At 37.0% G+C, this 12604-nt stretch overlaps 1 protein-coding gene across 3 annotated transcripts in view; it reads right to left on the reverse strand.

The window, feature by feature from the left end:
• Window positions 1-2322: 2322 nt before the first annotated feature.
• LOC149319338 (E3 ubiquitin-protein ligase HERC2) overlaps window positions 2323-12604 on the reverse strand; it is a 130982-nt gene continuing 120700 nt past the window's right edge. For all 3 annotated transcript variants that reach the window (XM_089511505.1, XM_089511504.1, XM_089511503.1), the window contains exons 88-93: window positions 10852-11046; window positions 10635-10747; window positions 9265-9455; window positions 8307-8412; window positions 7173-7385; window positions 2323-3117 (exon numbers count right to left, since the gene is read on the reverse strand). In XM_089511505.1, coding sequence (XP_089367631.1) covers window positions 2845-3117; window positions 7173-7385; window positions 8307-8412; window positions 9265-9455; window positions 10635-10747; window positions 10852-11046 — 1091 coding nt within the window. In that variant the 3' untranslated portion in view covers window positions 2323-2844. The remainder of the gene's footprint in view (window positions 3118-7172; window positions 7386-8306; window positions 8413-9264; window positions 9456-10634; window positions 10748-10851; window positions 11047-12604) is intronic.

A 12604-nucleotide genomic window follows, 5' to 3' on the forward strand; every position in this document is an offset into this window, starting at 1 on the left:
TGGAAAAACATAAAGAATTTGCCCTTATAGTGAATGCAGGGGCCTTACATTGTTTGGCTAAATATTAAAATAATGGGAGAAAGAAATAAGAATGTGACAATCTAAGATTTTTAAAGAAATCTTACAGTATGACTTGTCCGTCTAGAAATAACAGGACTCCATTTTTTGAAAAATAATCCAACATGGCAATAAGTCAAAAAATAGTCACTGATTAGCAAGTTCTAAACCAGTTTTTAGGAAGTCTATTATCATGTGCCAGGAGGGAACAAGGCAACAATTATTAGAGCAGAACTTTGTCAGTGAACCCAAATTAAGGATTAACCTTTTAGGATATGATAAGGCAGTTGGCTTAGTTTAAGATAAGGGACATTCTAACAATAAAAAAGGAACGCTTCCCCAGATTAATATACTATTCTGCTTTTGTAATAATCATGAGATCCTTTATACTTTCCAATTCTGCTGAGTTCTAATTGACCCAAGAATGTGTTTCTTTGAGTAAATACTAGATAAGAAATACTGCAGCCATGGATGTGACAGCCCAGCTGATAAACTGTGCCAGGCTGTCTGCATTCATGCCAGGCCTTTCCAAAAGTTCCTTTTATTACTCGTACATATTGCAACTTTCAACATTGCATAGTTTACTGCATTATCAAATCACCTAATGTATTATACTTATTATCTCTGGTAACTAACATTTGGTTAGCTCCTGCAGTATTGATTAGAAAAATATACTAAGCTGCTAACTGATATTTGTGGGAAAGATGGGTCCCTAGCTAATGTGAAGGCAGTAGAATGCAAAATTCTACTTGCATAATTGTGCTGGATTTCTCTGTTGCATAATTGGCAGCTCAAGAGATAGCGCATACATACAATCTCTTTGCACAACCAGTTATGCAACAGAACCTGGCTGCTAGAGTTTGCACTGCTTGGGCATGTCCCTGTACTAACTCTATACATACACATCAATTAGTGAAGTGACCTTGCAGGAATACAATGGCACTGGTAGATCCACAACATTGTGACTAGAAAGAGCAATACAATATATGCCACCTATCCTTCCACTGAGACTGTAAAACACAACTGACATGTTCCCCTGCTGAACAGCATCGATCCTGATCAATCCTATGCAAAAAAAAAGAAAGAAAGAAAGAAAGAAAGAAAGAAAGAAAGAAAGAAAGGAAGGAAGGAAGGAAGGGTTGGAAAGGTGAAGACTCTTTATGGGATACATCTAATACAACAACAGGGCACTTCAAGAATACAGCAGTTTGAATTTTCATTGCTGAAAATATTCTGGTGCCATAACTGCAGATTTAAAATTAAGAAGAACTGTTATAAAAGGTGTACAGCGCTGGGTATATTTACAGCACTTCATAAATAAAGGTTAATAATAATAATAATAATAATAATAATAATAATAATAATAAAGTGTAAATTTAGATACATCAACAAGCGTTACCTGAATGTTTTAAGCCCGTCATAGGTTATGACAAAATCTAGCTTGCCAAGTTCTTTGTTGAAATATGGAGTGAACTAGGACAGTGGTTCTCAACTTTGATCCTCCAGACATTTTGGACTTCAGGTCCCAGATTCCCAAGCCAGCATGGGCAATAGTTATCAAAAACTGAAAATTCAAAAGCAGGAAAGCCAAGGGCTGAAAACCACTCAACTAGAAGACAACAGAAAAGAAAAGGTGCCTCACCACATCAGTCCTTTACATAAATAAACCTGGGTGACCAGCTCACTAAGAATAAAGAGGAGGAGCTCATAAAAGAAGTCACAGTACAGATAAAGAACATTAATAGCAGTTTATCAAAACTGCAATGGCCTCCAATCAATTTTAGAAAAAAATTAGAAAAAATAGGCACAACAATAAGTAATCAGAGTGATAAAGCTCTCCAGTGTATATTTAAAGCCCCCAAACAGGTTTTGGAGCTTTGACCAGGAAGCTAAAAGAAGAATGATCTGGAATTAGTCCAAGCCTTACACAAGTGCATTTGCTTAATACTTAGTGCTTCCTTAAAGGTGGGGAAGGCACATAACTCTTTGGAAGACTGCTCACCATAAAAAGCCCTTCTAAACTGTTTGTGTCAGATGTTTTATTCAGCGGGAAATTATAATTTTCGCATATACATGACACAGTTCTGTACAGTATACTTCCCATGTTAAGAATTCTGTCATTCACAGAAAGATATCAATTCAAGGTACATAATATATATATTTATATATTTATAAAGAAGCTAAAATAAAGACGGTGGCGGGTGGAGTGAGCTTAATGAAGTGTTGGTTACTAATCTATTGATGAATGTAAGGAATACTGATAACTGAGTGTTCCAAAAAGTATTTTAATAAACAAAACAGCTAGTAAAGTTAATCGAAATATTTATAATACTATTCATTCATTGCACAGTAGTTCCAATATACAATCAAGAAGATGCAAAGAATACAACACTTAGTTTGGAAAAAAAATCTATTGCACCCACAATTTAAAAGATTTCAATCATTTAAATTCCACTCTACTAATATTTTTATAAACATTTACAACACATCGGTAAACACAAATTTCTACCTGCAGTGCAGCATAAAGGGAAAAAAGGGGACCTTCAGCTATTAAAACAGATGTTCAATGCCCATTTATGGCACCCAATTACCCTAGAGAAAGTTACTTTAGTTATCAGTCATTATTCCTACAATAATGCAAGCTCTCCACGTTGAGTAATAATTAGTAGTTCCCTGGTTACATGCCTTTGTATCCTGTTCACTACGCAGTCCTCTGCTCAAAAGCTACTTTGTGGCTCCTTGCCTCAGTGCTTGCAGTATCAACTGCTGCCAAGGGGACATTCCCTTTCAGTGCCCAGTTAAATAATCCTGTGTAGAATCTGAAGCAAAAGAGTCTGCATCTTCATTGTCGGAGTCATCACTACTGTCATCAGCAGTTGGCTCTCCCGTTAGTGCTATTCGAGCATAGTCATCAGTGTCTATAGACTTACAGAAATGGATGGCATATTTCAATTTCTCTTCTAGCACCTGTTTGCATGAATACCTGGGCAGTTTCAGCAGAAAGAAGCATGTATATGACTCTGGAAGGAAGTGATCTGGAGGATTGTATTTATCTAGAACCTGTCAAGTCAAAAAAGAAAGAATGTTTTAACCACACTGAACCACCAAACGGAAACATCATTATTACGTATCATACCATATGCTTTACTGCACAAACAAAACAGAATTTAAGCCACACCGAGCTCAGTGGAGCTTGTTCCTAGCTGAGTTGGTAAAGAACTACAGCCTTCACCTTTTCGCTCCTCCAAGTAAAATAGTATCTGCAGTTGCTGTACATATAATACCGTATATACTTGACTATAAGTTGACCTCATGGAATAGTCGAGGGCAAGTTTCAGGGCCAAAAATAAGGATTTTGCTATGACCCATGGATAGGTCGAGGGTAAACTTTAGGGGCATATAGCAAAGGATCTAAAGGACGAAGCAAAGCAAAACAATGTCAAAGAACTTACAAAAGTCCAGCAAACATAACTGTTTGTGCTTACTCTTAAGGCTGGATGGATGAGAGAGTAGAGGGGGTCAGTGCTTCACATACTGTACTCCTGCTTTTCACCAGGAGATGGTTTCGTCTTTTAAATAAGAGTTAAGATACACTACTTACATTGACCCGTGGATAAGTCGACTCAGGTTTTTGGGGTCCATTTTGTGACCTAAATTTCTAGACTTATACATGAGTATATACAGTACATATTAAACAATCCCTTTAAAAGATCATTGGAAATGCTACACCCCATTTCTTGTTTTAAGTGTTTTCTTGCCTGAATTACCTTACAATCTTTTTGTTAGCTTGCTCAAGCTTTTAACACTGGAAGAAATAATCCTTAAAGATAATATTTATTTTTTATTTCTATTCAAAGTAGGCTACTGTTTCTCAATGAAAGCACAAGTCACCTATTCAGTAGAAAAATCATAAGATCAAGAAAAGTCTTTTAATACTGCAGTCACAAGTCATGCATTGTACAATCATTTTGGAACAAGCTAGTACATTCTTGGCTACATCAAACTGTAAGGAAAAAGGAAAACTGCATTTATGGCAACAGTACCTCCAGAGCTGCAAACACAGAGAAGAAAACGTAACAGCCTTCAGCTGTGTATGTTGAACATTTTCTACTATATATAGAGTCCTTTCCTCAAAAATGAAACAGTAGGCTGCACAATATAATTACATCATATGCTAATTGGAAATTAATTCAAAACTGTCATGAGATACTATTATCTTGCAGCTCTTCAATTCTTACCTGGATAATAATAAAAACTAAAAATTACTTGCCAGAATGGCAAAGTGAAAGCTAGATTGTAGAGTGATCTCAGCTATTAAAACACCAGACGGAGATCTAAAAACTTCACCTAATGATATCCTGAAGTCATTTCAGACTTTTTATTCTTCTTTCTAACTAAGGAAATAATTTCCTGACATAATATGGACATCTTTCTTAAACAAATTCATTTTTAAAAAATGTCAGACTTTCATGCAGCTTTATTAAACAAACCTATTTCGGAACTAGAACTTAACAGGAAATTCAGTCCTTAAAAGTGGGGAAATCACCAGAGCCAAATGGTTTTTCAGGATAATTTTATGTTATTTTACAAAGAATTATCTCCTCATCTACTAAAATTGTTTAATGAAGTCCTTAGTCAAGGTTTATGCCCTCAGACTTGGCGTACCTCTAGAATCATCCCAATGCCCAAGACCAAAGATCCCAGCCTACTTGTCTCAGTGTTTAGACTGATTTCACTTATTAACCAGGATGCAAAACTGTTCACAGCTATACTAGCCCATAGAATAAATACCTTCATTACAGAATAAATTGACAAAGATCAAACAGGTTTTACGCCAACTCGAAAAATATCTAATGCCATTCATAGAGCACTGAATGTCATCTATTATGCTTCCTATTCAGAGACCCCTTTGGCAATGATGTCTCTTGATATACTGAAAGTGTTTGATCACTTGAATTGGCAATACCTGTTTGGAGTGCTTCAGGAAATGAATTTTGGCTCACATTTTATCAAAGTATTGAAATCTTTATATAACGGCTCACAAGCAACTATTATGGCTAATAGGTTGACTTCAAATTCCATCTCTATACAGAGAGGGACAAAATAAGGTTGCCCTCTTTCACCACTTCTTTTTGCCATAGCCATTGAACCTTTGGCTAATCTTATCTGATGCAATCTCAACATTCATGGCCCAAACATTGCAGGACAAATTCACAAGTTAAACTTATTTGCAGATGACATCTTACTTTTTTTAGAACACCCTTATAGATCTTTTATAGAATTAAAAGTCATCCTGAACTCCTTTGATTGTTTTGCAGGCCTGTGAATCAATTATATGAAATCAAAACTTCTGTGTTTTAATACTTATATTAGTGAGCAGAATCCACTGCAACAATTAACAAACCTACAACTATATCCATCAGGCTTTATATATCTAGGTGTATATTTGACTAAAGATATTAATCAGCTTATATTACGAAACTAGAAAAATATTACTAGATGGATTACTGCAAAGTTAAGAAGGTGGAAACATCTACATCCTTTTATGCTAGAGAGAATTGCCTTGGTGAAAATGTTCCTTGTCCTCCATCTCTTTTTTATATTCCAAGTGATTTCTATGGTCCCTTCTATACTGCAATTTTAAAAAAATGGCAAATATTGATAAATTCTTATATTTTTGATAATAAACAACCCCATTTTCGTCAGTCTGTCAAGCACCTCCCAACTAAAATGGGGTGGGTGGGTTAGCCAGCTTGATTTTGCAGCTTTCCAATTATCCTAAGTAGTTCCTTTAATGAAAAAAAGTACTAACATCCCTGGGTCAATATGGAACTTAATGTATATTTTTACACATTGCATAGTATATTCTTTAAAAAAACTTTCAGGAAAGGAGATTAGATACTTAAACAATCCATGGCTCAAAACCACCATTGAGATTTGGCATAAATGGAAATATATTGTTTCTCCAGACTTGTCACCTCTATATCCGTTCTTATACCATTCAAACTTTTTCCACCCAGATAAAATCTTGCAATATAAAGGTTGAGAAGAAAGAGGGATTAAAGATCTTTTCACAAAAGGTAAATCCAGGTTGACTGAAGATTTGATATCAACTCTAGATCCACTGTTAATTTCATGCCATCAAATCAATCAAATTAAAACATTCCCCTCTAGCTTACTTCGGAAGGGGGAAACGTTAAGAACTGTGACCCCCTTCGAAATGCTATTCAGTGATCCTTCTGGAAATGCTAAGGGTTCAGTTTCTTGTATATACTAATATATCTTGATTGATACATATCAAGGCACTAGTAGTGCCAAAATAAGCTGGGAAAGTGAATTGAATATTTTAATATCTGAATGGGCTGCTATCTGGTAATCTCCTTTGTTGAAATCAAGATCAGCCCTGACCAGACAGAATTTTTAAAAGCTCGTCCACAAATGGTACATGACCCCTATCTGACTATCACGGATGCTAAATTCTATGTCCCCTTTATGCTGGAGAGGATACCCAGTTCCAGGGACATACAACCATATGTAGATCAATTGCCCCCAAATTAATTTTGTTTGGCATGAAAGTGCTCAATCAGATTTCTTTAATTACAAAACAAAAAAATCAGCTTTTGCCAGCTCTTTTGTTACTTTCAATTTACACTAAGGGCAATAAATTTTTAAGACACAGAATGCTGATTACTTTATTTTTGACAGCAGCTTGACTTGAAGTGGCCAAATCTTGGAAGACAGGACTTGTGTCCCTAGATACAGTAATTGGTGGAAAAGAGTCTGGGACCAATGGCTAACAGAGAAGCTATCAGATAAAATGAAATGAAATTTAAAACAACAAAACCAAGACTTCTTCTATGAAAAACGGCTTCGCTTTATTGATTTTGTTAATACAAATTTTATAATTGTCCACCCTCCAACTTGCCTGTGGTCACTATGGTCCGATCTATTTCAAACAACTAAAATTTTATAGGACTATATATGTGAGATGCTTTTGAAAGTTTTGAAAGTTTATTTTATAATTGTAAAATTTTGTAGGCTTTTAGCCATCCTTTACTGTTCTGTTTTTTGTATAATCTTTTAATAAAATTTTAAAAAAATTTAAAAAATCTTACCTGGATGACAAAGTCCCTGCCTCTGAAATCTGCAATTGTTCTAGGAAGTCTGGTCCTGCCCCATACAAAGCGCAGAAAAAGCGAACGTTCCGTGTTGGAGAAGGATTCCATTACTTCCCAGAACCATTGTATAAGGGAAGCTGTAGGCTCGATCCCTTTATATGTGGCCACAGATTTCAGAAGGTGAAGAGGAATATCTGGACTCCCGCACACCTGAGGAGGGAAGGGAAGACAGAAGAAGGAATGTCACGAGTGATTTTTTGCTTCTACTGCACTTAAGATATTTACCAATAATAAAAATATTACTACAAGTTGAGTCTGCCTTATCCAAAATGCTTGGGATCAGGAGTCTTTTAGATTTTAAATTTTTCAGACTTTTTTTTTTTACAGACTTTGAAAAAAGAAACTAACAGCATTGTTTTCAGACAGAACCAGGATCCCAGAAGGATGCTACAAAATTTCATGGTGATTTTTTTTAATTATTGAAAAATGTTTTTATGGAAAGTATCAAATAGTTCAGCTTCTGAAATGTTTTGACTTGATATTATTTTTGTTCACTTCTGTGCCATTTTTGCCCTTTCATGGTGTAGAGTATCTTGTGTACATCGAGTGGCAATGTATGTGTGTCTGTGTTGTTTGCCTTCAAATCATTTCTGATTTATAGTGACCCCAAAATGAAAGTATCATAGTTTTCTTGGTAGATTTCTTCAGAGGAGGTTTGCCATTGGCATCCCGAGGCTGAGAGACTGCGACTTGCTCAAGGTCACCCAGTGGGTTTAGGTGGCCAAGCAGGGATTCTGCCAATTAAATCAATGTCAACAACAAAATGTAGGAAATGTGGAGGCGGGGGGAAGGTAAGGCTCTGTAGCAGCAAATGATAGTTGCACTTTGTGAATGGCTTGGTCCCAAATTTATTTTTTTATTTTTAGGCATAAAGCATCCCTTTTAGTACTTTTTGATAAGTCAATTATATAATTTACAGCAATCTTAACCTTTGACTAATAATGAGGCACAACCTACTGTAGGGGTTATCAAATAAGCAGTTAGAAAAGTTTCAAATGCATGCTCATATAAAATATATGGCTAGATTTCTCCTCAGGTAACCAACAGAGACAATAGCTCCTTTCTACGCACCATTGTTTCCAGTTCAAATCCTGTGAAAAGTGAAAGAAGAGGAACAGGGACAACGCGGGCCATCCCTTCTCGAACTGCAGCAACTTGCTCATCAAATTCATGAAGTCTGCCAAAAGACACCCATTTGTTAGTGAAAAGAACACCACTGGTATGTCTGGCGATAATACAGATCGGTAGGAGAAATACAGAGGTCTTTTGTCTTTCCTTCAAAATGTCCTTTAAAAATTCTGGTGAAAACCATCATACTAGACTATAATCCCAACAGTATTTTATACGTGCTCAAGGCTCTGGAGATAAGGCAAAGGATAATGGAGGGGCTTTCCTCCTTCAAACAGTTTGAAATGAACAAGGCAAACAGAATACAATTATGATACAGAATACAGTGTGCCCACGCCAACTGTGAACTTGCCATCCATGGATCTGAGGCTCTGTGAATGACAAGCCCATCTTTTTCAATGGGAGTGTGCACACTCGGTCGCATTTGCATGCATGAATGTACAAACACACACACACACACACACACACTGAAAAGAACAGGACTTGAGGTCCCACATTTTTTACTATCTGCCGGGGGGGGGGGGAGGTGGGGTGGTCCGGAATGGATCCCCCACAGTTAGCAAGGGACCACTGTACAATCCTTGACCATTGCCTATGTTAGCCAGGGATGATGGAAGATGCATGCTAATAACCTCTGCAAGGCCACAGTTGCCCATCCAGTTCAAGGACAGGAAACTAAGTCATACGCTAGTTCCCAGCAACCACGCACCAACTGTCTGATGAGTTCCACTCCATTTTCTCTTTATTATATAATATTCAGATGCCTTTTTGACACAAATGGAGTCAACGGGAGAGCAATACTAACTTTTTTTTGGTAGAAACTCCTGAAATTAAGGCAAAGCCGTATATTTTTAATGTCAATAGGACAGTACTGTAACTAAAATACTAGCATTCCACGAACCTGTAGTTTATTGCCAGCCTCACATATTCAGCTCGATTATCTAGTGTAATATGAGTGTATTTGGAACTAAGTTGAATATCTTGGCCACTGGCATTTGGCACTGTAAAAGGCAGGCTCATGGCTTCAAATTCTTCAGAAGTAGCCTCATTGTCTCGGATGTACATAAGTCCAGGAATAAAATCCTTATCGACCTTTGAAACATAAAACAAACCCATGTAAGCCCTTTTTCACAGAATAGTTTTATATCCAACATGGAAGGTATGTAAACAATTCATTGACAGTATGAGAGTTCTGCAAGTAAATATCTACGTATGCCTATGGTAGGAGGAAGTATATTGCTTCTTAAAACTACCTAAAGATCTGTTTTGAAAAACTGAAGGTCTGTGTGTGTCAAATGAAAATTCTGGATAGAATTAGAAAATGAACTGTCATCATGTACATAAAATCTATATAAATATATATGTACACCTTTTGTAGCCCAAAATTGCTTTAGCATAATCATATCAAAGCATAACAGCAGGAGAAAATATATACAGGAAAAGGGATGGCAACATGAATATTTCACAAGGAACATCTAGTCTACTCAGCAAACTAGCACCTTCCTTAAACAGAAAGCCACCAATGGTAGAACCACCTAGAATTAACAAACTCAGATTGCAAATGTTGACTAAGCCCTAATCTGGGCAAAAATATAAAAATTATAACCCTACCACACCACACTTATTTAAGGTTACTAATTAAGGGTAAAACAAGTTGACAAATGTGAATTACAACCAGCAAGACATTTGTTGGAGAATATGTTCCTTTAAATCAAGGGAAAGCAAACAAGCTCCTAGTGTTCAAGAATTAATTCAACATAGCCTGGTCCTGTTGCAGCTCTCCCCACTACCAGCTGAAATCAATTTTGTAGCATCCATTTTTATTTTTATTTTTATTTTTAAAAAAATTGGTTGGATGTGCTTTTTTGAAGAAGAAATGATACCCCAGAAGCAGCCATTAGCTGCTTTTCAATGCTTCCCACTCCTAGGCAGGAGTGGGGGGTGGGGGTGAGGTAGGGGTAAGACCCTGCAAAATCAGTCAGGGGACTACAACATAATCCACCTGTTATTTGTATCTGCATGAAGTAAGCTCTGCTTATTTCCAAGTAGACATGCTTAGCAGTGTGCTTTTATGCACAATGTGGATACATCTTTTAAAATGTGCTTTAAACACAAACACAGCCCACCGCTTCACATTTTCCTTACAACAGGTAGAAAGCAACAGCTTAACCAGTTGGATTCAGACTGTTTTTCTCATAGTAAGCATAGCCTCCTAAGAGCAGTGCTAACCAAGCAAGCTGTTAAATTAAAAGAACATAAGTTTATGCTTACCTCACTGAGATCAGCAATTGTTAAGTTCATTCCTGCCAACTGTTTCCATACAGGTTCTGCCAAATTAAGGCTTAAAGGGCTTCCAGTCCGAATAGCAATCCCCAGCAAAACCCCTGGGAAATTATTTTTAAAAAGAGGGAAAGATTATGGGTTTGTATGTACTGTATAATGAAAATTCTGCACAAATATTAAAGCAATGCTGTTATGTGAAAATTACCAAGGAAGCGAAACATATTCATGTGCAATAAAGACTTTGCTGCAGGGTTTAAAAGAAAGCAGTCTCTGTTTGCTCCTGATTCATCCCTTCCATTGGGAGTGACAATCAAAAGTGGCGTCAGACCATTTTGAAGTTCCTCGCACATTTCTGCTATTGATTCACTGTAACCTCCACCACAGTCATCCACAGATTCACCTAAGGGGAAGGAAAACAGTATTTTGTTGGGACATCAATGCTAATAGTGAAGTCGTTTAAAAGCTACTTGGAGACATGTGTATAAAAAGTATTAATAAATGCAGTGAAAATGAGCAGTTGTTAAATATGCTTATTTTCACCACTATCAAGGGGCACAACAGGTCACCTATTTCAAAATATTTATTTGTCATTAAAAATGCATTAGACCTCCCAATATACAGTCACGGGCTATAGAAACAGACATTCAGAGTCAACACGTGTTCCTTTAGTCACAATTAAGGTCCCGGAGATGTTTATCTTTCAAATTTCATAACCATTAAGCGGAAGGCTTTGTACAGCCTGAGTCAATTAAATACCAGGAAAAGAGAAAACATCTAGCAAAATGATGTATTAAAGAAAGTTATATAAGTGAAGCTTTACAATAACTTGTTTCATAGTTCAGAGTACTAATATAGCTTTAAATGAGATTGGCACATTGGAGGACTTATAGTGAAATCTTGCCAAGGAGAAGGAGCTATCCATAAATGGGTTAACTCCTGCCCCCATTCAGGCTGAGCAAGATAATGTGTTATATAAAAAGAACCTCTATTGATTCTAATCTTTTCTTGCTTCAGTTCTTCACAAGGCCAGACACAGCACAGAATAGTATAGAAAAGACTCCACACATCCAGTTAATCATAGAATCATAGAGTTGGAAGAGACCGCAAGGGCCATCCAGTCCAACCCCCTGACAAGCAGGAAATCTCAATCAAAGCATCCCTGACAGATGGTCATCCAGCCTCTGTTTAAAGACCTCCAAGGAAGGAGACTCCACTACTTTCCAAGGTAGTGTGTTCCACTGTCGAACAGCCCTTACTGTCAGGAAGTTCCTCCTAATGTTGAGCTGCAATCTCTTTTCCTGTAGCTTGCATCCATTGCTCCGAGTCCTAGTCTCTGGAGCAGCAGAAAACAAGTTAGCTCCTTCCTCAATATGACATCCCATCAAATATTTAAACAGGGCTATCATTTATTTTAAACAGTTAAAGAATTTAGGTCTTGTCATCTGGCAGGGCTGGATAAAGACACTGTGTCAACATAATATTTGCAGCAAGCTTGGAAACCCTTCTGACTGAAGTGACTGCAACCAGAAACAGGGTCTTTATAGAAATTTTTAGGATTCCCCTGTTGTGGCAAAAATGCAGTATCTTCACATCCACAAAACATATCCAGGGGTAGCTGTGTTGGCCATATAGGAAAATCCAATAACATCAAAATCCACAAAACAGTGGTAACAGGATTTAAAGTTTATTTCCTGGACTTCTAAAGAAAGAGCCAATGGAGTGAGACTTTACTATCTGAGGTTTCCATCTCCAACAAACGTGGGGGAAAAAACCGGGACTGAATTGGCATGTTTTACCTTAAAAACACTTAAAAGTTGTCCTGATGCAAAACCATGGAGGCTTCCTGAGAAATTCAGTTCTCTGCCTAACAAAAGGGGCTTGTAGCCTCACAAAGGATTCAAAACATATTGGATCTCCCAGTATCCACATGGCCAGAAGGATGAGGAACCTGCCAGGAT

Source organism: Sceloporus occidentalis, unplaced genomic scaffold (assembly GCF_023333645.1).
Source record: "Sceloporus occidentalis isolate IW3139 unplaced genomic scaffold, rSceOcc1.0.p SCAF_2, whole genome shotgun sequence".
Lineage (NCBI taxonomy): Eukaryota > Metazoa > Chordata > Lepidosauria > Squamata > Phrynosomatidae > Sceloporus > Sceloporus occidentalis.